Source organism: Carassius auratus, chromosome 5 (assembly GCF_003368295.1).
Source record: "Carassius auratus strain Wakin chromosome 5, ASM336829v1, whole genome shotgun sequence".
NCBI lineage: Eukaryota > Metazoa > Chordata > Actinopteri > Cypriniformes > Cyprinidae > Carassius > Carassius auratus.
Window position 1 is genome coordinate 937,938 of NC_039247.1, and position 23,785 is coordinate 961,722.

A 23,785-nucleotide genomic window follows, 5' to 3' on the forward strand; every position below is an offset into this window, starting at 1 on the left:
GGGAGGAGCAAGAGGGAGGGAAGGGCGGGGCATGTGAGGGGGAGGGGCGAACACAAAAGAACAAGAGGAGCGTGAATGATGGAATGAGAAGATAAGGAAAGAAAACAAACACAAACAGAAGACATCAGGAAGAAGAGAAGAAAGAGCGATAAGGAAGATCACAGCATCAGAGATCAGGCAGCAGTAAAACACACACACACACACACACACACACACTCACACACACACACAGTATACAGAGTCCCAATGAGATGACAGACATAACACAACAGCATCAGATCCAGACTGGGATGAAGTAAACATGAATTCTGTCGTTCATTTCAGTCTGGAGCCGTGAATCAGTTTATCAGTGTGTGTGTGTGTGTGTGTGCTGATAGTGACTTTACAGTTCTGATGAGATTCTCTTAACGTCACACTAGACACACACACACACACACACACGGTAAAGCAAGCGGCGGGTGCTGTAATGACAAACAGAAGCAATGTTTCCTCACAAACTCTGATTAAACAAACAACTGAAGCCAAACTCACACAAGCTGCTCAACAACCATAAGAGACTTAACTAAATACACTTCTGGTCAAAGTTAGGAATAACTGAGAATTTTAAAGAAGTCTCTTCTGCTCAACAAAGCTGCATTTATTTGATCAAAACACAGTAAAAATAGTGAAATATTATTCTAATGTAAATCATCAGTTTTCTGTGTGAATCTGTGTTAAAGTGTAATGTATTTCTGTGATGCTCCGCTGTATTTTCAGCATCATTCCTCCAGTCTCCAGTGTCACATGATCTTCAGAAATCAGAATAATATGATGATTTACTGCTCAAGAAACATTTCTGATTATTATCAGTGTTGGACACAGTTGTGCTGCAAAACATTTCTGTGGAAACTGTGATGCATTTTATTTTTCTGGATTCACAGATGAACAGAAAGTTCAAAAGAGCAGTGTTTATCTGTCCTGCCACTTTTGATCAATTGAATGTGTCCTTGGCGAATAAAAATAGTAATTTATTTCACAATAAAGCACTTCTGGAAGGCAGTGCACATTATGTAACAAAGTCAGTCAGAAATAGGAGTTTTGCAGCAGTTCAGAGTGTCCAATGTCCTGAACCCTAACCAGTGCACTTAGAAATACACAATACTGCAGACATCGCTATGTTAACCATCTGGGATCATCCCGAACAGAAAGCAGCGCTGTGAAAACCTGAGCATGTGAAAAGATGCTCGTTCCTCAATCTAATTTCATCACATCACACTGAACACACGTGACTAGGAAGAACAAATCCACAGTACGTCATTTCAAGCACCAATTCTCACTAGTAACTAGTTGCTTATTGTACTGGCATATCAGCTGTTTAATATTCCTCATAAAACACATGTTCTGCATGAACATATTTTAGCTTATAGTCTGAGTTAATAGTGAGAATTGGACCTTTAAATAAAGTGTGACCAAAAGAACTTCTGAAATATCAACAAGTTAATCAATGCAATTTAAAAATATAAAATAGGGATGATTATAAAAGGTAGATGATATAATCAGAAAAGAGAACAGATTAAAAACAGCTTTTTTAAATATAAAATATACAAACATATTACAAAACACCAGTCAACAATAATTATGCTCTAATGAACCTTAAATAAATAATAAAGCATGTGTTCATCTACTACTGAGGTGGTAAAAAATTAAAGTTTAATGTTTTAATAGCTTATAGCTCATATGAATGTCCCATTTGAGTTTTAATACAGCATAATTATTTAAAGAAATATTTAGAATGATCTTGAATCAGATGAAAGCCTCCGGATGCAAACTCTTTTCATATACAGATCAATGCACATTCATTTTCATTAAAAACAGCCTTAAAGCATACATTGAGATTATAGAGGGAGAAGATGAAGATGGATCACTGGTGATTATTCGTACTAACAGTCAATCATTCTGCTCTATGAGGTTTATTAAATAAAGTGTGTGTTTGTTGATCTGAAGTGAGCTCTCTTCGCTGATCAAACCTCTTCTTGACCTGTGTTTCATACACTACACGACTGAAAACTGAACATCAAACACAGCTGAAGCTGAAGACACTTCCAGACGACCTTCACGACCCGAAACCCATCAAGACACTCAACACACACCACTGAACACAACACAGATGCTCCGCTCATCTCAGGGGTCCAACATGAGTCACGTCTGCATTCACACACACACACACGCACGCGCGCGCACACACACACACACACACACACACACATTTACATTTAATCATTTAGCAGACGCTTTTATCCAAAGCGACTTACAAATGAGAACAATAGAAGCAGTCAGGTCAACAAGAGAACAACAACAGTATACAAGTGCCATGACAAGTCTGAGTTAGTCTAATATAGAACGCATAGCCAGGTTTTTTTTTTTTTGTTAATAAATGAAAAGGAAAAGTGCTGGTGTTAGTTGGTTAAGTGTAGGCGAAAAAGATGAGTCTTTAGATGTTTCTTGAAAATGAGTAAAGACTCAGCTGTACGAATTGAGATTGGGAGGTCATTCCACCAGCTGGGCACAGTCCAGGAAAAGGTCCGTGAGAGTGATTTTGAATTTCTTTGGGATGGCACCACAAGGCGTTGTTCACTTGCAGAACGCAAACTTCTTGAGGGCACATAGGATTTAACCAGTGAGTTTAGGTAAGTTGGTGCCGTGCCAGTGGTCGTCTTGTAGGCAAGCATCAGTACCTTGAATTTGATGCGAGCGGCTAATGGTAGCCAGTGTAACCTGATGAGGAGGGGAGTAACATGAGCTTTTTTTGTCTCATTGAAGAAAACCCTCGCTGCTGCATTCTGGATCTGGAGGCTTGACAGTACATGCAGGAAGAGCCAGGAGAGCATTACAATAGTCCAGTCTGGAGAGAACAAGAGCTTGGACAAGAAGTTGTGTGACTTGCTCTGACAGGAAGGGTCTAATCTTCCTAATGTTGTATAAGGCAAACCTGCAGGACCGGGTCGTTGTAGCAATGTGGTCTGTGAAGCTTAACTGATGATCCATCACAACTCCTAGGTTTCTGGCTGTCCTCGAAGAAGTCATGGTTGACGAGGCCAGCTGTATAGAGAAGTTGTGATGAAGCAATGGTTTAGCTGAAATCACCAGGAGTTCTGTCTTCGTAAGGTTAAGCTGAAGGTGATGGTCATTCATCCAGCTAGAAATGTCACTCAGACAGGCTGAAATGCGAGCAGCTACCGTCGGGTCATCAGGCTGGAATGAGAAGTAGAGTTGGGTGTCATCAGCGTAGCAGTGATAAGAAAAGCCATGCTTCTGAATGACAGATCCTAAAGATGTCATGTAGATGGAGAAGAGAAGTGGTCCAAGTACTGAGCCCTGAGGAACCCCAGTAGCAAGGTGGTGTGACTTTGAAACATCACACCTCCAAGACACACTGAAGGATCTGTCAGAGAGGTAGGACTTAACCCACAGGAGAGCAGTTCCAGAGATGCCCATCTTTCTGAGGGTGGGCAGGAGAATCTGGTGATTAACAGTGTCAAAAGCAGCAGACAGGTCCAGTAAGATGAGTACCGAGGATTTTGAAGCTGCTCTTGCCAGTCGCAGGGCTTCAGTAACCGAGAACAGAGCAGTCTCAGTTGAGTGGCCACTTTTGAAGCCAGATTGGTTGCTGTCCAGGAGGTTGTTCTGTACAAGGAACATAGAAAGCTGGTTGAACACAGCTCGCTCAAGTGTCTTTGCAATGAATGGAAGAAGGGATACCGGTCTGTAGTCTTCAAGAAGTGCAGGATTTAGAGATGGTTTCTTGAGCATTGGTCTTACCCGAGCCTGCTTAAACACTAAGGGAAATGTTCCAGAGTGAAGAGAGGAGTTGATAACGTGAGTAAGCGAAGGTATGACTGAAGAAGAGATCCCTTGAAGGAGGTGAGTGGGGATCGGATCAAGTGGACAAGTGGTAGGATGACTGGACAGGAGAAGTTTGGAGACGTCCATCTCTGAGAGTGGGGAGAAGGAGGATAAAGAGTGTGCATCGGTCATTGTGAAGTTGTCCTCAGTCTGCGGTGTGGAGAATTGGTCACTGATGGATCTTGTCTTATTTGTGAAGAAAGCGGCAAAGTCGTCCACTGTAAGAGTCGATGGAGGAGGTGGTGGCGGATTAAGAAGTGAAGAGAAAGTCTTGAGGAGTGTCCGAGCGTCACAACAGTTGTAAATTTTGTTGTGGTAGTAGGATGTTTTAGCCGTGAATACATTTGAAGAGAAGGAAGAGAGGAGAGACTGATACAAACTGAGGTCAGTAGAGTTTCTTGATTTCTGCCATTTCCTCTCTGCAGCCCTGAGTTTAGAGCGATGTTCACGGAGAACCTTGGACAGCCAGGGGGCAGATGGGGCGGTGCGTGCTGGTCTAGACAACAGTGGGCAAAAGTTGTTCAAGCAAGAGGTTAACCTTTTAACTGTCACACCCATTTTTGAACATACACGTGAAAGTACACTATTCACACTTAAATTGTTATAATTCATAAACGCTTTTGAATACAGACCAAAGGTTGGTCTCTTTTTAAAGAAGACAATCTGCAGATTATTGCAGAAGTGAAATCCTTTAAAAAAATGAAAGCATAAAAAAGTTATAGAAGTTTAAATTTACTGTAAATACATTTATTATTTTATTTTTATTATATTTTATATAAAATAAATATTTTATAAAATATGTTTTAATCCAAAATTGCTATAAAATTAAAGCCATATGTCTAAATAAGTTGTGTTCCAAATTTGAAGTTGATATAAAAAAAATGTAGGTTCATATGCAATTTTGTTTAGGCGTTATACCACAAAAAGCCACCGGGGGCCATTGAAACTCCATTGAATTTTTTGGATGCATTTGTTTGTCACAAATGTATCAATTTCTCTCTCAATATTAGGTCTATGACAAAATAACCACCAAATATGGAATCTTGAGACTCAGACCTTTCCAACGATATGTATTTTGTCAAGATTATGAAAAGTTTTGATTCTAAAAGACCGTAATATATTTGGAATATGACCCCTCCCACTAAGGGGGAGGACCACGCTAAAAGATTTTAAAGTAAGATTTCCATGGTAACGCAGTGTCCGATTTCAAAATGGTTTTCATAAGATGAATTTGGAGTATATAAGCTTTCAAATGATATATAATTTATGATGATTACTAAAATATGTGATAGGGAAAAAGGAAGTGGAGTAGATTTTTTGTGACAAAGGTCAGAACTCATGTTATGATGTATATGTTTTGAGGCACACTCTTCTTATAAATTAATCTTTTACTGTTCCTTCATAATTTTTAACAACAAAACGTGGTCAAATATCTATTTAGGAGTCTTAGACCTTTCCAACGATATATAGTTTGTCATGATTAGATTAGGATATAATTGTAATATATTGAAGTAAATTTAGACGTCCCGTATACGGGACGGTGACATTTAACAGGTTAAAGTGGAGCAAAGAGTGTCCGTGGCACTGTTCATGTCCAGAGCTGAAAACTGAGAGAGTGGTGGAAGAGAGAATGAAACCACAGCAGATAGGCGAGATGGAGAGAGTGAGCGTAGGTTCTGTCCAAAGGTGACCTGTGTTGGAGTGTGTGCCACTTCAGGAGTAAGTGTTAGGTTAGCAGTAATGAGGAAGTGGTCAGAGGTGTGTAGTGCAGCAACTGAAGAGGTGTCACAGAGCAACAGAGTGTGTAGATGAGGTCCAGTTGGTTGCCTGATTTGTGAGTTGCTGTAGTAGACACTCGCTTGAGATCAAATGAGGTGAGCAGAGTTTTGAAGTCAACAGCCTGGGGTTTATCTAGGTGGATGTTGAAGTCACCAAGCAGTACCAGAAGAGTACCATCTTCAGGAAAGTTTGATAGCAGCACATCCAACTCCTCCAAGAAGTTTCCCAATTGACCCGGGGGACGATAAATGACCACAAAGTGGATTCAAACAGGGTGGGTTACAGTAATGGCATGTGATTCAAATGAACCAGTACCTGTAGGTGATGGCTGAAGATCAAATTTCCATTCTTTTGATATAAGGAGACCCGTACCTCCACCCCTCCCAGTGGTACGAGGAGTGTGGGAACAAGTGAAATTAGTGGAGAGGGCTGCAGGGGTGGCAGTGTCTTCAGGTTTGATCCAAGTCTCTGTCAGTGCCATGAGGTTGAGACCCGAATGAGTAGCAATAGAAGAAATTAAGTCTGCTTTATTAACTGCAGACTGGCTGTTCCAGAGACCAACTGGAATAGAGAGCGTAGTAGTAGAGGTCAGTGGGACGTAGGTTTGTCAGACAGGCCTTCCTGCGACGTACATAGCGTGCTCTCCGAGTGTTAGTAGTGATAGTAGAGATCTGAAAGCACATAGTGACTACAAGTGTAAGATATATTTGAGAACAAGGTATACAAAAAGTAAAGAAAGAGGAAAAAAGCAATACTCAGGTGCCCTGTCGTTGTCCTTGCTCGATTGTCTTTACACTCGTCGGTCTTCACACGAGGGCTGCAGTGACCTCTGCCGCGGTGAAACATACCGCTTTTGTATTTGCCTGATTACCTGTGATTGAAGTCAGCTGGCCACGCCTCGCTATTTAGCAGATCGAAACCAGGCAGTCCCGCGATAGGCAAACGCAAAACCAAGCGCCACTTTCAGCACGTATTTACCAGGGTAAGACACACAAAATTTAAACCAAAAACTTTCCTAGCAATGACGATCAGACCAGTAGTCTGATGAGAAAACAAGACAAAACACTCGCAAGCTGCCGTCCTTCTCTGTAGCTCGACTGTTTCAAAGCAGCTAATTAATTACACACACACACACACACACACACTAAACTTACTTATTTGTGGAATTGCTCTGTTTATAATGTGAATCTGTGAATCTGAAGCAGTCACATCACGGTTGTTTCGTACACTGAAAACAGCAGCACTTTCAGCCTCAGACTCGATCTGTTCTCTTTCCAATTTAGTGCGTCCCGTCCCGGACATCCGTCTTCCTGCTGAAATATTCCATCAAACACCGAAGTGCTTCTGTCTGTGGGTTATTACATTAGTGAGAGATGGACAATATTTCCCTCCCTGTGCACACACAGGCCCGCGGCGTTATAACGGCGTGCTCGATTCAGAACGGGACGCTCATGAGAGAGCTGGAGATCCATCTAGAGGGACATGTTCAGATCGAATGCTCCTCGATTTCAGAGCGCCTCCAGATAACAGGAGAGCGTTCAGATGGTGTGTCAGGTGTGTGACGGATGCGTTACAATCTCAGCAAACCAGCCGAGATATGAAACATCTCACACTCCTGGAATAAGTTAAAATAAGGTAACTTCTGACAGTTGAGGTTAAAATATGAACTGACAGTTAGTTAGCAGGTTATGTAGAGCCCTAGTTAGTTCCAGATGAGTGTCTGCAAACCCACGAATGACGACTGATGATGTTATCTGGCTGTGATTCTTCAGTGTTTTTGTGTTTGACGTGTGGAATCACGTCTTTAAACCGTCACGTCCAAACCCTGCAGTCTTTCAGCCGCTGTCAGCGCAGGATTGAAGCGTCCTAAAGCACGACTGTGCTTATTTCGTCAAAGCTGACAGAAAAGCACATCATGAAAAGTGGCACGACTGACGCTCAATGAGAAAGAAAAACAAGCCTTAACGAATGTGAGATCTGCTGAAGAAAAACGTATGTGAAGCGGCTTCAGAACCAGAGAGCGTCTGACTGAAGGTCAAATACTGAGGCTTACCTGAGAATGATGATACTGCAATTATAATAGAGCGACATGGAAAAACTAATTCAAATATAGTGAGTGACTGATTAGAAAACTAGAATTTGATGTAGAAACTAGTTTCACTCAGAAATTGCAAGCAAATTTCACAAGCAATTACAAATCACAATTTCGTCAAATTGAAAAACTGAAATAGTATTTTCTTGTGAGATGTACTCCTTAAATCTTCTAAACTTTACAACTACAAAAAACAAACCAAAAAATGTTTATGGTGTAAAGTGATAAAAAGCGATAAATCTATCTATCTATCTATCTATCTATCTATCTATCTACACACACACACACACAAACAGACAGACAGACACACACACACACACACACACACACACAGGTCTCAGATGGGTTCAGTAATGACTCTATCTGTCCTGTGAGGGACAGCAGCAGGTCAGTCTGTCCAGCAAACCCTGGGCTGTATCATCACCTCCCTCAGTTCAGCAGATCCATCACATCTGTCCCGTCAGACATCCTCCAGCGGCACTGACCGTATGATGGAGCTCTGACAACAGTCCAGATCATTACAAGCCAGACCAGACCAGCTCCTTCAGCACTCACACTCACTCACACACACACACACACACACACACACACACAAACACACACACACACACACACACACACACACACACACACACACACACACACCCACTCACACACACACACACACACACACACACACACACACACACACACACTCACTCACTCACTCACTCAATCTCTCACACGCACACACACACACACGTTTGTTTTTGTGTAAAGTGTGTTCATCCCATAGGTGTAATGGTTTTTATTCTGTATAAACTGTATATTCTATGTCCCTTCACCAACCCTACACCTAACCCTAACTCTCACAGGAAACTTTGTGCATTTTTACTTTCTCAAAAAAACTCATTCTGTATGATTTATAAGTGTTTTGAAAAATGGGGACATGGGTTATGTCCTCATAAGTCACCCTCTCCTTGTAATACCTGTGTCATACCCATGTCATTATACAGAGTTGTGTCCTGATATGATACAAAAACATGCCCCCCCCCCCACACACACACACAGACACACACTCACACACACACAGACAGACAGACACAGACACACACTCACACACACACACACACACACACACACTCACTCACTCTCACACACACACACACACCTGAACCTGTATTATTCTGTTTAGATCTGATGGAGCTAAAATGTTTCTGCCAGATCGGTGGAAACACGCTTAAATCATCTTGAAACAAGCACAACATACAGAGAACACACAGATCGGTCTGTGCTCCTGAATAACGGCCAATGAATAACACGTCTGGTCACATCAGGAGTTCAAATCAACACAAAGATAAATCTGCAGTAGTTGATCCTTCAGTTGCGATGTTAAAGTAATGCAGAGATGCTGAGTTCACCCGATCTGCTCCAGATTGAGACTCTGGACGCGTCTGTATCCTCTGTCTGCTTCTATTTTCCAGCACTGGCTCATTGTGTCTGTCAGCCATGAATAATTCAGCCTCTACAGCCGCGTTTGGCTTCAGCAAATCCATTTACATGGAACACAGCATCCGTGTTCCTGCCTCAAACTCAGGCCCTGAAGGGAAAACGTCTGGGACGGGTCATTCTAGCTGGTTGACTGGTTAATAACCAGCTAGAAACCAGTTACCATGTTCCAAACACAGTTTGCATGTCGGATCACAGTGGAAGATGACACCAGTGTGTGTGTGTGTGTGGTCAGCCGTCTGTTGGATGTTTGTCTTGTTTTTATTGATTGTTTTAAATACAGACTCTCTACTGGTGTATGATCACCAAACACTTCTTGACATTAGATCAGCTATGGAAAATACGGCGATCTATAATGTTAATCGGGGTGGAAAAAACAGTTCTCCCGCTCCTCCGCTCCTGTCTGTCTCTGCCGGAACCTATGCTCCCCCGAGAGGAAGAAGTGACCCAGACGCAGTTGTAAACGAGCTGGTCTGTTGCTGAAAGTGAAGAATCTAATGGCTTTGTTCCCAAATGTAGATCCTCACTGGATTTTAGCAGGTCTTGACGTGGATTGTTGCTGGTGCGTGCGACGATGCTCTTGAGATCTCCATGGATTCTGGGGCGAGGAGGTGGAGTAGCAACTAATTTTAAAGATGGTGTCTACATCTTACTCCTATTCCAGCTTTGAACTCTGTTGTTTATCACCCACCCAAATATAAAAAAGCCTTTATCAATGGTTTTAATTGCTGGGGATTTTAGTATCTATGTGTGCTGTCCCATCAAGCTAAAGCTTTTTAAATATCGTGGAGTCTTTTAACTTATCTCAGTTTGTGGCTAGTCCCACACATAAATGTGGACACATACTAGATTTGGTTTTATCATATGGCTTGCCTATTAGTAATATTGAAGACTAATCTGGTCTTATTTGAGATATGTACAGTACTTCTTGTGATTCCAAGGTGACTGCTCCAACCCATCGCTGTCAGAGGATTAACCCTTCAACTGCTCAATTGTTTTCTGAGGCTTTTAATGGCATTTCCACTAAGTCCTCTGCTGTCTTCTAAAAGATTAATTTGAAACTATTGGTCATAAAAATTTTTGCAATTATTAATAGTAGCCTGGCCTCGGAGTTGTACCTAAGTCTTTTAAACATGTAGCAGTGGAACCAGTTATCAAGCAATCTAATTTGATTTCATCAGTTTTTGGAAGTTTCTTTCCAATCTACTGGAGAAACCCTTATTCACAAAGTGCTTCAGTCTGTTTTTAAATCTCTACATAGTACAAAAACTGTTTTTATGACTTGTTACTGGCTACTGACTCAGGGGACTGTGAAATTTTAATTCTATTAGAATTAAATGCACAGACACTATTTAACTGAACAGAGATGACATCACTGAATTCAATGATGAACTGCCTTTAACTATCATTTTGCATTATTGACACACTGTTTTCCTAATGAATGTTGTTCAGTTGCTTTGACGCAATGTATTTTGTTTAAAGCGCTATATAAATAAAGGTGACCTGACTTGACTTTTCAGCTGCATTTGATACTATAAATGGTTTAGATCCTATTGGTCCGAAATAACTTTCTCAGTTTGTTTTTCTAGACTTTGTCTCCTGAATGGTTTCTTTCAAGTGTGGGGTCCCCCAGGGCTCCATTCTGGGGCTTTTTCTGTTCTCTCTGTAGGACGTATTTTTAGGAAATTTGGTATTTCTTTTCATTGTAATGCAGGCGCTATGCAAATTTATTTGACTTTGAAACGAAAAGATACTTGCTCTTTAACGTCTGGATGGCAATAAATGTCCTTTTTTTGAATGAAAATAAAACGTTATGCTGTTGTGCTGTTTATGCTGGGAATTAAATTGGAGAAAAGTTTAACTCGGTAGTTAGAGAGACAACTCACCCAAGGTAAAATCTTTCCTGTCTTCTAAAGACTTTCAAAGAATAGTTCATATTTTTATTTCAACTCTGGTTTATTGTGATTGCCTCTATATAAGTGTTAGTCAGACCTCTCTCTCCAGACTGCAGATGGTCAAAAATGGGAACACATCACCACCGTTCTCGCCTCTCTTCACTGGTAACCTGTCCATTTTAGGATTAATTTAAAGATTTTGGTATTCGTTTTTAAATCTCTAAATGGTTTAGCACCTAAATATCTTTCTGACTTGATCAAGTTGTGTGGCACGGGTAAAGTAGAAGAGCAGGGGTGAACGAGTATTTGCTGTGGTTGCCCAAAGCTCTGGAATAGTTTGCCCCTCTACATTAGACAGGCTCATACACTTGCTGTTTTTAAATCTAGCCTAAAAACTAATTTTACAGTCTGGCAATTGACGCTATGTAAGAGCTTCCTTCTTTTATTGTCTTTATTGTGTCTTTTTGTCTTCTTTTGTGTCGTTAACTGTTTGTATCATTGATGTTTTATTATTTTATGTGTGTAAAGCATTTTCAGAGAGACCTATTGTTGGTGTTTTATTGTCTAAATGACTGAACAGACACAAACACTACAGTCTGACTTTCACATCTATTAAAAATCAGGATAAAGTAGCTCTGAATTCACTACAATATCAGTCCAGACAGAATCTGAATGGGTTTATAGTACTTCTTACTGCATGACACACAGAGATGGGTAAAATAAGCCTCTTTTAAATGTACTTCCACTGATAACAGTATTTCAGTAATGCAGGAGTGAAGCAGCTATAGATGTGAACATCTCAAACACACCACAATAAATGTGCAAATGAGACATTTCAGCACAAAAGGCATCTTGCAGTGAAGGGCAGGATTGTGTCGGTTTTGTGTAGCCACACTTTCCTGCTCTAATGCACCTCAGTGCCGCTCAAGCCTGTTTAAACACAAATAAGCAATTGCAGCTTTGAATTATGAATTGCTGAGCAACATGACTGGAGTGTTTACAGGTATAACTGCTGCGGCATGAGAGAGAGAGAGAGCGGTGGGGGTGGGGGATGTATGGAACAGAACAGAACTGATTTTGACCCGTCACTCAGACAGAAGCATTAGCATTCCTAAAGATTTCCCATGATTCCCGGCGGAGGCTCCCATCAGCCTCGGATGACACATCCTGAGAGGAAACACGCGCAAACCCAACAAAAGAACACGGAGAGCTTTTGTTTCTGCAGAATGATTGAGTTTTAACAGCGATCTCCAGACCTGTGTGCTGGTCGATCCAGTGCTGGACATAAGCACAGTAATAAACACGCTTTACATCACAAGTACAAAAGTCTGTCTTGTAAATGAGGACATACCACACTCTTCTGTTCTTTATATGAAGCGGAATGGACTACAACAAACCTAAACACTAGAAGAACATTTCAGCAGATCCATCACATCTGTCCCAAACACATACACACACACAATAGGATGAATATATCATGTCTCTGATCCAGTAAATCCGTCCAGATGACAGAATAATCATAAATATATGAGACAGTTTGTGTTGATCCATGTGTCTTATTAAAGTGAATATGATTATGAAATCAGACTGTTAATAACACAGATGAGATTAAAGGATAAAAACATTTTCAGAGACATGCGGGCACTTTTCCAAATACTAGTGTGCAGTATAGACATCTTCTGAGGGAGCATCACTAAAATAAAGCATAATGATTCACAGCACAGCGAACAATAGTGAACAAAGAGCATTTTAAATGAATATTACCCAATGCACCGAATCAATGCTTTGCTGTGCGGAATGAATCATTTCTCTCAATTCATCTGCTGTTTCAGAATCAGCATCAGAATTATAATGAAACTGGAATTGACATCTGCTTAGGGAGCGCGCTAGGACTTGAAACAGATTCCAGGGAGTTAAAAGGTTAAAACCACAACTGATTTTCAGTAATATTAATGATTCAACTAAGATTTTAAGATGAGAACAAAACCAGAGCTGAAAGCTTTAGCCTAAGTTCTGCCAGGAAGACTCAATTACTTCGTCACTAATTACCTTCATTATTATCCAATCACATCTTTATACTTCGGTATTAAAGATCGTACTAACACATGTTTGAGTTCGCAGATGCCGACGTGATAACAACCTCCACCCTCCCCACCACCACCAGGATGGTCCTCTCCTTACCTTCCAGGGGGGTCGGCTGTGCCCCTGCCTTCGTCTTCAGGCAGGAAATGCAGGTCTGCTACCCTTGGATTACGAACCATGGACAGGGCCTTCCGCCAAAGAAATTTATAATTATGCTTGCTGAGTTGTCAATAAACGTATGCTTCGTACATCATTTTATCTCCCGAGTCTTTCTGGTAGAACTGAATTGATCTGAAAATGAATGACTTTACAGCTGAATTTGAGCTTGTTTCTTAATCTTAATTGATTAATTATTCAACAAGCATCTCAGATTATCTTCTCTGGCTCATCAGCATCTCAGAGTGCCTCGTCTGGTCTCAGAGCATCTCCTCTGGTCTCATCAGCATCTTCTCTGATCTCGTCAGCATCTCAGATTGTCTCCTCTGGGTTTGTCAGCGTCTCAGATCGTCTGCTCTGGGTTCGTCAGCTTCTCAGATGGTCTGGGTTCATCACCGTCTCAGATTGTCTCCTCTGGGTTCGTCAGCGTCTCAGAGCATCTCCTCTGGGTTCTTCGGCGTCTCAGATTGTCTCCTCTGGGTTGGTCAGCGTCTCAGATGGTCTCCTCTGGGTTCGTCAGCGTCTCAGATGGTCTCCTCTGGGTTCGTCAGCGTCTCAGATGGTCTCCTCTGGGTTCGTCAACGTCTCAGATGGTCTCCTCTGGGTTCGTCAGTGTCTCAGATGGTCTCCTCTGGGTTCGTCAGCGTCTCAGATGGTCTCCTCAGGGTTCGTCACCGCCTCAGATGGTCTCCTCTGGGTTCGTCAGCGTCTCAGATTGTCTCCTCTGGGTTCGTCAGCGTCTCAGAGCATCTCCTCTGGGTTCGTCAGCGTCTCAGATTGTCTCCTCTGGGTTCGTCAGCGTCTCAGATGGTCTCCTCTGGGTTCGTCAGCGTCTCAGATGGTCTCCTCTGGGTTCGTCAGTGTCTCAGATGGTCTCCTCTGGGTTCGTCACCGCCTCAGATTGTCTCCTCTGGGTTCGTCAGCGTCTCAGAGCATCTCCTCTGGGTTCTTCAGCGTCTCAGATTGTCTCCTCTGGGTTCGTCAACGTCTCAGATGGTCTCCTCTGGGTTCGTCAGCGTCTCGGATGGTGTCCTCTGGGTTCGTCAGCATCTCGGATGGTCTCCTCTGGGTTCGTCAGCGTCTCGGATGGTCTCCTCTGGGTTCATCACCGTCTCAGATGGTCTCCTCTGGGTTTATCAGCGTCTCAGATGGTCTCCTCTGGGTTCGTCAGCGTCTCAGATGGTCTCCTCTGGGTTCGTCAGCGTCTCAGATGGTCTCCTCTGGGTTCTTCAGCGTCTCAGATTGTCTCCTCTGGGTTGGTCAGCGTCTCAGATGGTCTCCTCTGGGTTCGTCAGCGTCTCAGATGGTCTCCTCTGGGTTCGTCAGCGTCTCAGATGGTCTCCTCTGGGTTCGTCAACGTCTCAGATGGTCTCCTCTGGGTTCGTCAGTGTCTCAGATGGTCTCCTCTGGGTTCGTCAGCGTCTCAGATGGTCTCCTCAGGGTTCGTCAGTGTCTCAGATGGTCTCCTCTGGGTTCATCACCGCCTCAGATGGTCTCCTCTGGGTTCGTCAGCGTCTCAGATTGTCTCCTCTGGGTTCGTCAGCGTCTCAGAGCATCTCCTCTGGGTTCGTAAGCGTCTCAGATTGTCTCCTCTGGGTTCGTCAGCGTCTCAGATGGTCTCCTCTGGGTTCGTCAGCGTCTCAGATGGTCTCCTCTGGGTTCGTCAGCATCTCAGATGGTCTCCTCTGGGTTCTTCAGCATCTCAGATTGTCTCCTCTGGGTTCGTCAACGTCTCAGATGGTCTGCTCTGGGTTCGTCAGCGTCTCAGATGGTCTGCTCTGGGTTCGTCAGCGTCTCAGATGGTCTCCTCTGGGTTTGTCAGCGTCTCAGATTGTCTCCTCTGGGTTCGTCAGCGTCTCAGATTGTCTCCTCTGGGTTCGTCAGCGTCTCAGAGCGTCTCCTCTGGGTTCGTCAGCGTCTCAGAGCGTCTCCTCTGGGTTCGTCAGCGTCTCAGATTGTCTCCTCTGGGTTCGTCAGTGTCTCAGATGGTCTGCTCTGGGTTGGTCAGCGTCTCAGAGCGTCTCCTCTGGGTTCGTCAGCGTCTCAGATTGTCTCCTCTGGGTTCGTCAGCGTCTCAGATGGTCTGCTCTGGGTTCGTCAGCGTCTCAGATTGTCTCCTCTGGGTTCGTCAGTGTCTCAGATGGTCTTCTCTGGGTTCGTCAGCGTCTCAGATGGTCTGCTCTGGGTTCGTCAGCGTCTCAGATGGTCTCCTCTGGGTTCGTCAGCGTCTCAGATTGTCTCCTCTGGGTTCGTCAACGTCTCAGATTGTCTCCTCTGGGTTCGTCAGCGTCTCAGAGCGTCTCCTCTGGGTTCGTCAGCGTCTCAGATTGTCTCCTCTGGGTTCGTCAGTGTCTCAGATGGTCTGCTCTGGGTTCGTCAGCGTCTCAGAGCGTCTCCTCTGGGTTCGTCAGCGTCTCAGATTGTCTCCTCTGGGTTCGTCAGTGTCTCAGATGGTCTGCTCTGGGTTCGTCAGCGTCTCAGAGCGTCTCCTCTGGGTTCTTCAGCGTCTCAGATGGTCTCCTCTGGGTTCGTCAGCGTCTCAGATTGTCTCCTCTGGGTTCGTCGGTGTCTCAGATTGTCTCCTCTGGGTTCGTCAGTGTCTCAGATGGTCTTCTCTGGGTTCGTCAGCGTCTCAGATTGTCTCCTCTGGGTTCGTCAACGTCTCAGATGGTCTCCTCTGGGTTCGTCAGCGTCTCGGATGGTGTCCTCTGGGTTCGTCAGCATCTCGGATGGTCTCCTCTGGGTTCGTCAGCGTCTCGGATGGTCTCCTCTGGGTTCATCACCGTCTCAGATGGTCTCCTCTGGGTTTATCAGCGTCTCAGATGGTCTCCTCTGGGTTCGTCAGCGTCTCAGATGGTCTCCTCTGGGTTCGTCAGCGTCTCAGATGGTCTCCTCTGGGTTCTTCAGCGTCTCAGATTGTCTCCTCTGGGTTGGTCAGCGTCTCAGATGGTCTCCTCTGGGTTCGTCAGCGTCTCAGATGGTCTCCTCTGGGTTCGTCAGCGTCTCAGATGGTCTCCTCTGGGTTCGTCAACGTCTCAGATGGTCTCCTCTGGGTTCGTCAGTGTCTCAGATGGTCTCCTCTGGGTTCGTCAGCGTCTCAGATGGTCTCCTCAGGGTTCGTCAGCGTCTCAGATGGTCTCCTCTGGGTTCATCACCGCCTCAGATGGTCTCCTCTGGGTTCGTCAGCGTCTCAGATTGTCTCCTCTGGGTTCGTCAGCGTCTCAGAGCATCTCCTCTGGGTTCGTAAGCGTCTCAGATTGTCTCCTCTGGGTTCGTCAGCGTCTCAGATGGTCTCCTCTGGGTTCGTCAGCGTCTCAGATGGTCTCCTCTGGGTTCGTCAGCATCTCAGATGGTCTCCTCTGGGTTCTTCAGCATCTCAGATTGTCTCCTCTGGGTTCGTCAACGTCTCAGATGGTCTCCTCTGGGTTCGTCAGCGTCTCAGATGGTCTCCTCTGGGTTCGTCAGCGTCTCAGATGGTCTCCTCTGGGTTCGTCAACGTCTCAGATGATCTCCTCTGGGTTCGTCAGCGTCTCAGATGGTCTGCTCTGGGTTCGTCAGCGTCTCAGATGGTCTCCTCTGGGTTTGTCAGCGTCTCAGATTGTCTCCTCTGGGTTCGTCAGCGTCTCAGATTGTCTCCTCTGGGTTCGTCAGCGTCTCAGAGCGTCTCCTCTGGGTTCGTCAGCGTCTCAGAGCGTCTCCTCTGGGTTCGTCAGCGTCTCAGAGCGTCTCCTCTGGGTTCGTCAGCGTCTCAGATTGTCTCCTCTGGGTTCGTCAGTGTCTCAGATGGTCTGCTCTGGGTTGGTCAGCGTCTCAGAGTGTCTCCTCTGGGTTCTTCAGCGTCTCAGATGGTCTCCTCTGGTTTCTTCAGCGTCTCAGATGGTCTGCTCTGGGTTCGTCAGCGTCTCAGATTGTCTCCTCTGGGTTCGTCAGTGTCTCAGATGGTCTTCTCTGGGTTCGTCAGCGTCTCAGATGGTCTGCTCTGGGTTCGTCAGCGTCTCAGATGGTCTCCTCTGGGTTCGTCAGCGTCTCAGATTGTCTCCTCTGGGTTCGTCAACGTCTCAGATTGTCTCCTCTGGGTTCGTCAGCGTCTCAGAGCGTCTCCTCTGGGTTCGTCAGCGTCTCAGATTGTCTCCTCTGGGTTCGTCAGTGTCTCAGATGGTCTGCTCTGGGTTCGTCAGCGTCTCAGAGCGTCTCCTCTGGGTTCGTCAGCGTCTCAGATTGTCTCCTCTGGGTTCGTCAGTGTCTCAGATGGTCTGCTCTGGGTTCGTCAGCGTCTCAGAGCGTCTCCTCTGGGTTCTTCAGCGTCTCAGATGGTCTCCTCTGGGTTCGTCAGCGTCTCAGATTGTCTCCTCTGGGTTCGTCGGTGTCTCAGATTGTCTCCTCTGGGTTCGTCAGTGTCTCAGATGGTCTTCTCTGGGTTCGTCAGCGTCTCAGATTGTCTCCTCTGGGTTCGTCAGCGTTTCAGATTGTCTCCTCTGGGTTCGTCAGCGTCTCAGAGCATCTCCTCTGGGCTCGTCAGTGTCTCAGATTGTCTCCTCTGGGTTCGTCAGCGTCTCAGATTGTCTTCTCTGGGTTCGTCAGCGTCTCAGATTGTCTCCTCTGGGTTCGTCAGCGTCTCAGAGCATCTCCTCTGGGCTCGTCAGTGTCTCAGATTGTCTCCTCTGGGTTCGTCAGTGTCTCAGATGGTCTGCTCTGGGTTCCTCAGCGTCTCAGATTGTCTCCCCTGGGTTCGTCAGCGTCTCAGATTGTCTTCTCTGGGTTCGTCAGCGTTTCAGATTGTCTCCTCTGGGTTCGTCAGCGTCTCAGAGCATCTCCTCTGGGCTCGTCAGTGTCTCAGATTGTCTCCTCTGGGTTCGTCAGTGTCTCAGATGGTCTGCTCTGGGTTCCTCAGCGTCTCAGATTGTCTCCCCTGGGTTCGTCAGCGTCTCAGATTGTCTTCTCTGGGTTCGTCAGCGTCTCAGATTGTCTTCTCTGGGTTCGTCAGCGTCTCAGATTGTCTTCTCTGGGTTCTTCAGCGTCTCAGATTGTCTCCTCTGAATTCGTCACCGTCTCAGATTGTCTTCTCTGGGTTCGTCAGCGTCTCAGATTGTCTCCCCTGGGTTCGTCACCGTCTCAGATTGTCTTCTCTGGGTTCGTCAGCGTCTCAGATTGTCTCCCCTGGGTTCGTCAGCGTCTCAGATTGTCTTCTCTGGGTTCGTCAGCGTCTCAGATGGTCTGCTCTGGGTTCGTCAGCGTCTCAGATTGTCTCCTCTGAATTCGTCACTGTCTCAGATTGTCTTCTCTGGGTTCGTCAGAGTCTCAGATTGTCTTCTCTGGGTTCGTCACCGTCTCAGATTGTCTTCTCTGGGTTCGTCACCGTCTCAGATGGTCTCCTCTGGGTTCGTCAGCGTCTCAGATTGTCTCCCCTGGGTTCGTCAGCGTCTCAGATTGTCTTCTCTGGGTTCGTCAGCATCAGAGTGTCCACTCTGGTTTTATGAGTGTATTTGTTCATCTCTGGGTTACTCACATCACTGTCTCCTCTGGTCTCATCCTCGTCTTATTTATCTGGGATGGATTGAGTTTACACTTTTGTGAGCAGCTTTTGTGAATCTGTCAGGATGGCTATTAACTTTAATAGAGTGTGTGATGGTTAACTCTACAATGCTTTTGTTGAGCGCTGACAGCTGTAATAAGGCTGTGAGCATTTCTCCTTGGGCGTTATGGGATGTCTGAACACCAGGCTCTCAAAAACCCTGTAAAATATTACAGCTCTGCTGCAGCTGTGCCATGGCAACAACTGTGTTTCTGCATCATCTGTCACAGGGATACATGATTAAAACAGCAGGAACTACAGTGGAACCGCCGAGGTTTACTCTCATTCCTTAAAACCTATGCTTGAGTGTCAAACCACCACTAATAGTTTTTTTGATTGACAGGACACCGTGATTCAGATATTTTTAATCTGCTCACATTTCTGTGGGAAAACTTTCATCAACAGCAGATGGTTTTTGGCAGAAGTTTCATTAGTTGCAGACAGATTGATCCCAAACCTCCCACAAACACAGACTAATGCAGAATGGGTGTCCGTATATCAGTGTGCTTCAAAGCAGATGTTTGTCACTTTAAAGGACAATTTCACTTAATGCAGTGACTGATGATCCCATACAACTATATAATTGTTATTTAAAAGGCAACAAAATACATCCACAGTCTTAAAATACATTCACAACATAAATGTTTAAATATATACAAGTATGAATGCATGGAAATATTCGAAATAATAAAAATATGATTAATTATTATTAATAACAAATTATAGTATATATATCAATATTTATAAATACTTGTAAACATTTTATATATAATAACCCAAACCCAGATCAAAAGTTTATATGTCATATTGTAGGTTCTTGAAAGTATCCACCTTTTGCTTTGATTACTGCTTTGCACACTCTTGGCTTTCTCTTGATGAGCTTCAAGAGGTGGTCCTTCAGCCTGAGGCTTATTCGTTTCACTTTTCGTGTGAAAGTGCTTTTACAATAGCTAAAAATATAACATTTTATATTAAAAACAACAAGAAAACCCAGCCCAGATTAAAAAAAGTAATGCAAAAACAAACAAACAAAAAACGCATTACTTTCTATAAAAATAAACTAAGTCACATATTTCATTACTTTTTTAGGTAGTAACACAATATTGTACCATATTATTTTTAAAAGTAACTGTCCCCAACACTGGTGTTATTTTGGCAGAAACTTGGCTGACCAATGAAATTGGACAGGGGGCGGAGCTTCCTTCTTTCCAAGCAGAAAGTTCTGTATGAGAGTCAGACAGAATCTCACACTCATTTGAACACCCAGAAGACATCATCTGTATCGTGTTTGAATCTATGTCTCTCTTCAGATAAAGCCCTGGATCAGTGCTCTACATGCACAGCATTCTGGGTAAATCTCTCAGAGATCACACGGATCCAGATCTCAAGACTAAACCTCACAAATGCACTTCCTCTGAAACAAACGCCTTCACACACACACACACACACACACACACACACACACACACACACACACACACACACACACACACACACAAGCAGCAGACGTCTGTGAAGCATGTGCATGTGTGCGGATGAAGGATGCTCACAGGTCTCAGATCAGTGTGTCGAGCGCTCCGGATCTTACCGGGCTGCAGCAGGATGAGTTGAGCCATCGCCTGACTGTTTCCCGCCTCGTTCTCAGCGATGCACTGATAGAAACCCTCATCTGAGCGAACCAGACCCAGAATCTGGAGATGACCGCCCTCCTACAGACCACACACATTTACAATGAGAACATCATGACTTCAAATCAGTGAATGAATGCATGAGAATCAGTGAATGAAAAGGAAGGATGCTCACCACGATCTGGAAGTAGTCGCTGGGAATGACGGCCTCTCCGTTTTTCACCCAGCGGACGGTGGGCTGCGGGTTTCCCGTCACGGCACACTCCATCTCGATGTCCGTGCTTTCATACGCATACGTGTTGGACGGGAAGCTGAGGAACTGAGGAGGCACTGAGAACAGAGAAATAACACCATAACTGTCACTAACTGTTGTATTCCTGATTTGTCTCCAGCATCCGACCTCTGCGACTAAATCCACACAATCACAGCAGAGCAGCTCGACCCCAGAGAGACGGACAGGAGGACATCATTAAAGTATTAAATCATGGTGAAGATGGACACACATCACAGCACAGACTCAGTCCAGCGGATTCTGCTCTCAAAGAATGAAGAGCTCATATCAGCAGGAGAATTACATATCGATCGGCCTCATCTCAATAAGAGTCTGAACGCTCCTCTTCAGACGCCAGCATCAGTCTGATTGGGATGAAACGGATTTGTGATGTTTGTCCACTTTAAAGAAGAGACATGACGTGAGCGGACGACCAGAACCAGACATCAACAGAACACTGGAAACCGACCGAGACGCTCTAGTCAATAACAACCAGTTCTTTATATTTCAGTGAGATATTATTGAAATTACCTGACATTAAAATTCATTATCATAATCATGTATCAAACCTGATGACGAAACAAACTCATCCTGATCTCAGATGGCCATTGTTCTTAAAGCACATGATCATTTTTAGCTGAACTACTGCTTTAAGAGAATCACTGTTTGCAGTGTGGGACTCATCAGTAATGCAGATGTTATACTGATGTCTGGTGACCGCACTGAAACACACACACACACACACACACACACACACAGTCCCACTGAGACTCTACACCACTGGTTCCTCTGATTCACTCTTAAACTGGAATCAAAGTGTGTGTGAGACTAAAGCGTGATCAATAATCAGACAGGAGCTCTGTGAGTGCAGACGCAGCAGTCCGGCCCGAGGACACGCGCTGTGATTAATTACTCGGCTGTTCTACAGCATTAGCCCATGCGCTTTCTTCCCTACAATCATCTCAGAGCGGAAGCTGGCGTTCTGCGGCCGCTGTAATCTGCGTGACGGACGCGTCAGCATCAATACGTCATTAGCTGTGCGTATCTTTATCTGTGCTGTATTGCACTAATTAAACCCAAACGATTTCCATTAGAAGCGGGGAGTTTTGAACTAACTCACCAATTACAACTGGTTAAAACCACCAGACGCCAGCCGTGATGCTCTCGGCTAACTCAAGAATAGCTCATAATGACATTAAACACACGTATGAAACATTATGAGGAGCAAAAATATATATATATTTTTTTCATAATTAGATACTTATCATAAACATAAAAAAAACTATACAGGCATATAAAAAAACATACAAAAACCCACAACGATTTCTTAATATTTTTGGGATGCATTTGAGCCAAAGGCTTGATGTCAGTGTGAAAGCATCTGTCTGTAGAGGGATTCACTCACAACACACCTGAACGGTCTAACAGTGTCCAGCGATGAATGAAGAGGATATGATAAACCCAGAACAGCTCAGCTCAGCACACACACACGTGGATGGGGGGGGGGGTAACATGACAAAAGACTGAGCAGACCATCATAATCACTCTCATCCTCATCCATTCAGATGCAAACACACACACCATTCACTGCAGTAAACATCTGCCACACGCCTTTGTGTGTGTGTGTCTCAATGTGTGTGTGTGTGTGTGTGTGTGTGTGCGTTCATGCATGCGTGTGTGTGTGACAGAGAGTGTGTGTCTCAGGAGGGAGTCAGTGACAGCCTGTTGCACCGCTGCTGACATTTAAACCATCCGCGGTCCCCAGCGATGCATGAGTGTGTGTGTGTGTGTGTGTGTGTGTGTGTGTGTGTGTGTGTGTGTGTCAGAACCCATCAGCACTCAGGAGCCGCAAACACAGCAGCACAGAAACTGGTTGTTATGACAATAAAACCTAATTTCAATTTGTATTCTCAAACAATAATACATAATTTATGAGTCTATATACAGTGAGGACAGCACACGCAGAAATCACCCATAATCCTCCACTCATGGGCATTAGGATTACACTCTCTTACTAATTACACACACACTAATTAAACACGTCCGTTTCCTCTAAAATAAACACCATTCTCTCTCTCTCTCTCTCTCTCTCTCTCTCTCTCTCTCTCTCACACACACACACACACACACACACACTCTTCTCTCTATCTGTGTGGTTTAATCTGTGAATGGAACAGGATTAACACTCATGTCAGCATTTAAATCAGTTTTAGTGAGTTTCTGGTGTTCCAGCATCAGGACAGTGTGGCGTGGGCCGTGAAGAACATTCATCTCTCCAATCATCCTAGTTAAGTTTTACTAAACCTACACTGATGCGTTATCCCTCATGACCTCTGCCCAACACACACACACACACACACACCCACACCCACACCCACACACACACACACACACACACACACACACACATACTTGTTTGGGGTGCCTCGTGGGGGCACCAGTTATTTACCACATTTTGGGGACACCACTTTCCTGACATCCTAGAGACTAGATAAACACATCAAAAAATCTAAAAAAAAAGTTTAATAAATATCTCACTTAAAATGTAATTAATTCATTAAAATAAGGGTAGGTGATAATCTGGGGACAGGTCAGGTTAACACATGTGGGGACACGGGGACAACTCCTTATATGGGCATTAACGGAAGTCCCATCTGGGGACAAAACCCTGACCAACTAGTGTATGAGTAAGTACACATGGATGTCCAATCTGGGGACCAACCAGTGTAATCTACAGACAAAGAAAGGTCATAATATGGCCAGCTGGCCAATTCATAATGGTATTTCTGGAAGTTATATTGGTTTGTTAAAAATAGGGTGGTTTAATAAGTTAGTTCATCTTAACTTCAAAAATGAACTTGAACAACATGCAATCTTCAACTGCAAGCCATTTCAGTCCACTAAGACTGCCACAATCATATACTGCATTTAACTCATTCT

The 23,785-nt window shown here is 44.4% G+C and overlaps 1 protein-coding gene across 1 annotated transcript in view; it reads right to left on the reverse strand.

The window, feature by feature from the left end:
* The window catches only part of LOC113070139 (netrin receptor DCC), a 60,177-nt gene extending 39,268 nt beyond the window's left edge, over positions 1–20,909 (reverse strand). Inside the window, exons 1-2 of the mRNA XM_026243347.1 lie at positions 20,750–20,909; positions 20,535–20,655 (exon numbers count right to left, since the gene is read on the reverse strand). Of these exons, the coding sequence (XP_026099132.1) occupies positions 20,535–20,655; positions 20,750–20,842 (214 nt within the window). The 5' untranslated portion in view covers positions 20,843–20,909. The remainder of the gene's footprint in view (positions 1–20,534; positions 20,656–20,749) is intronic.
* Between the last annotated feature and the right edge of the window lie 2,876 nt (positions 20,910–23,785).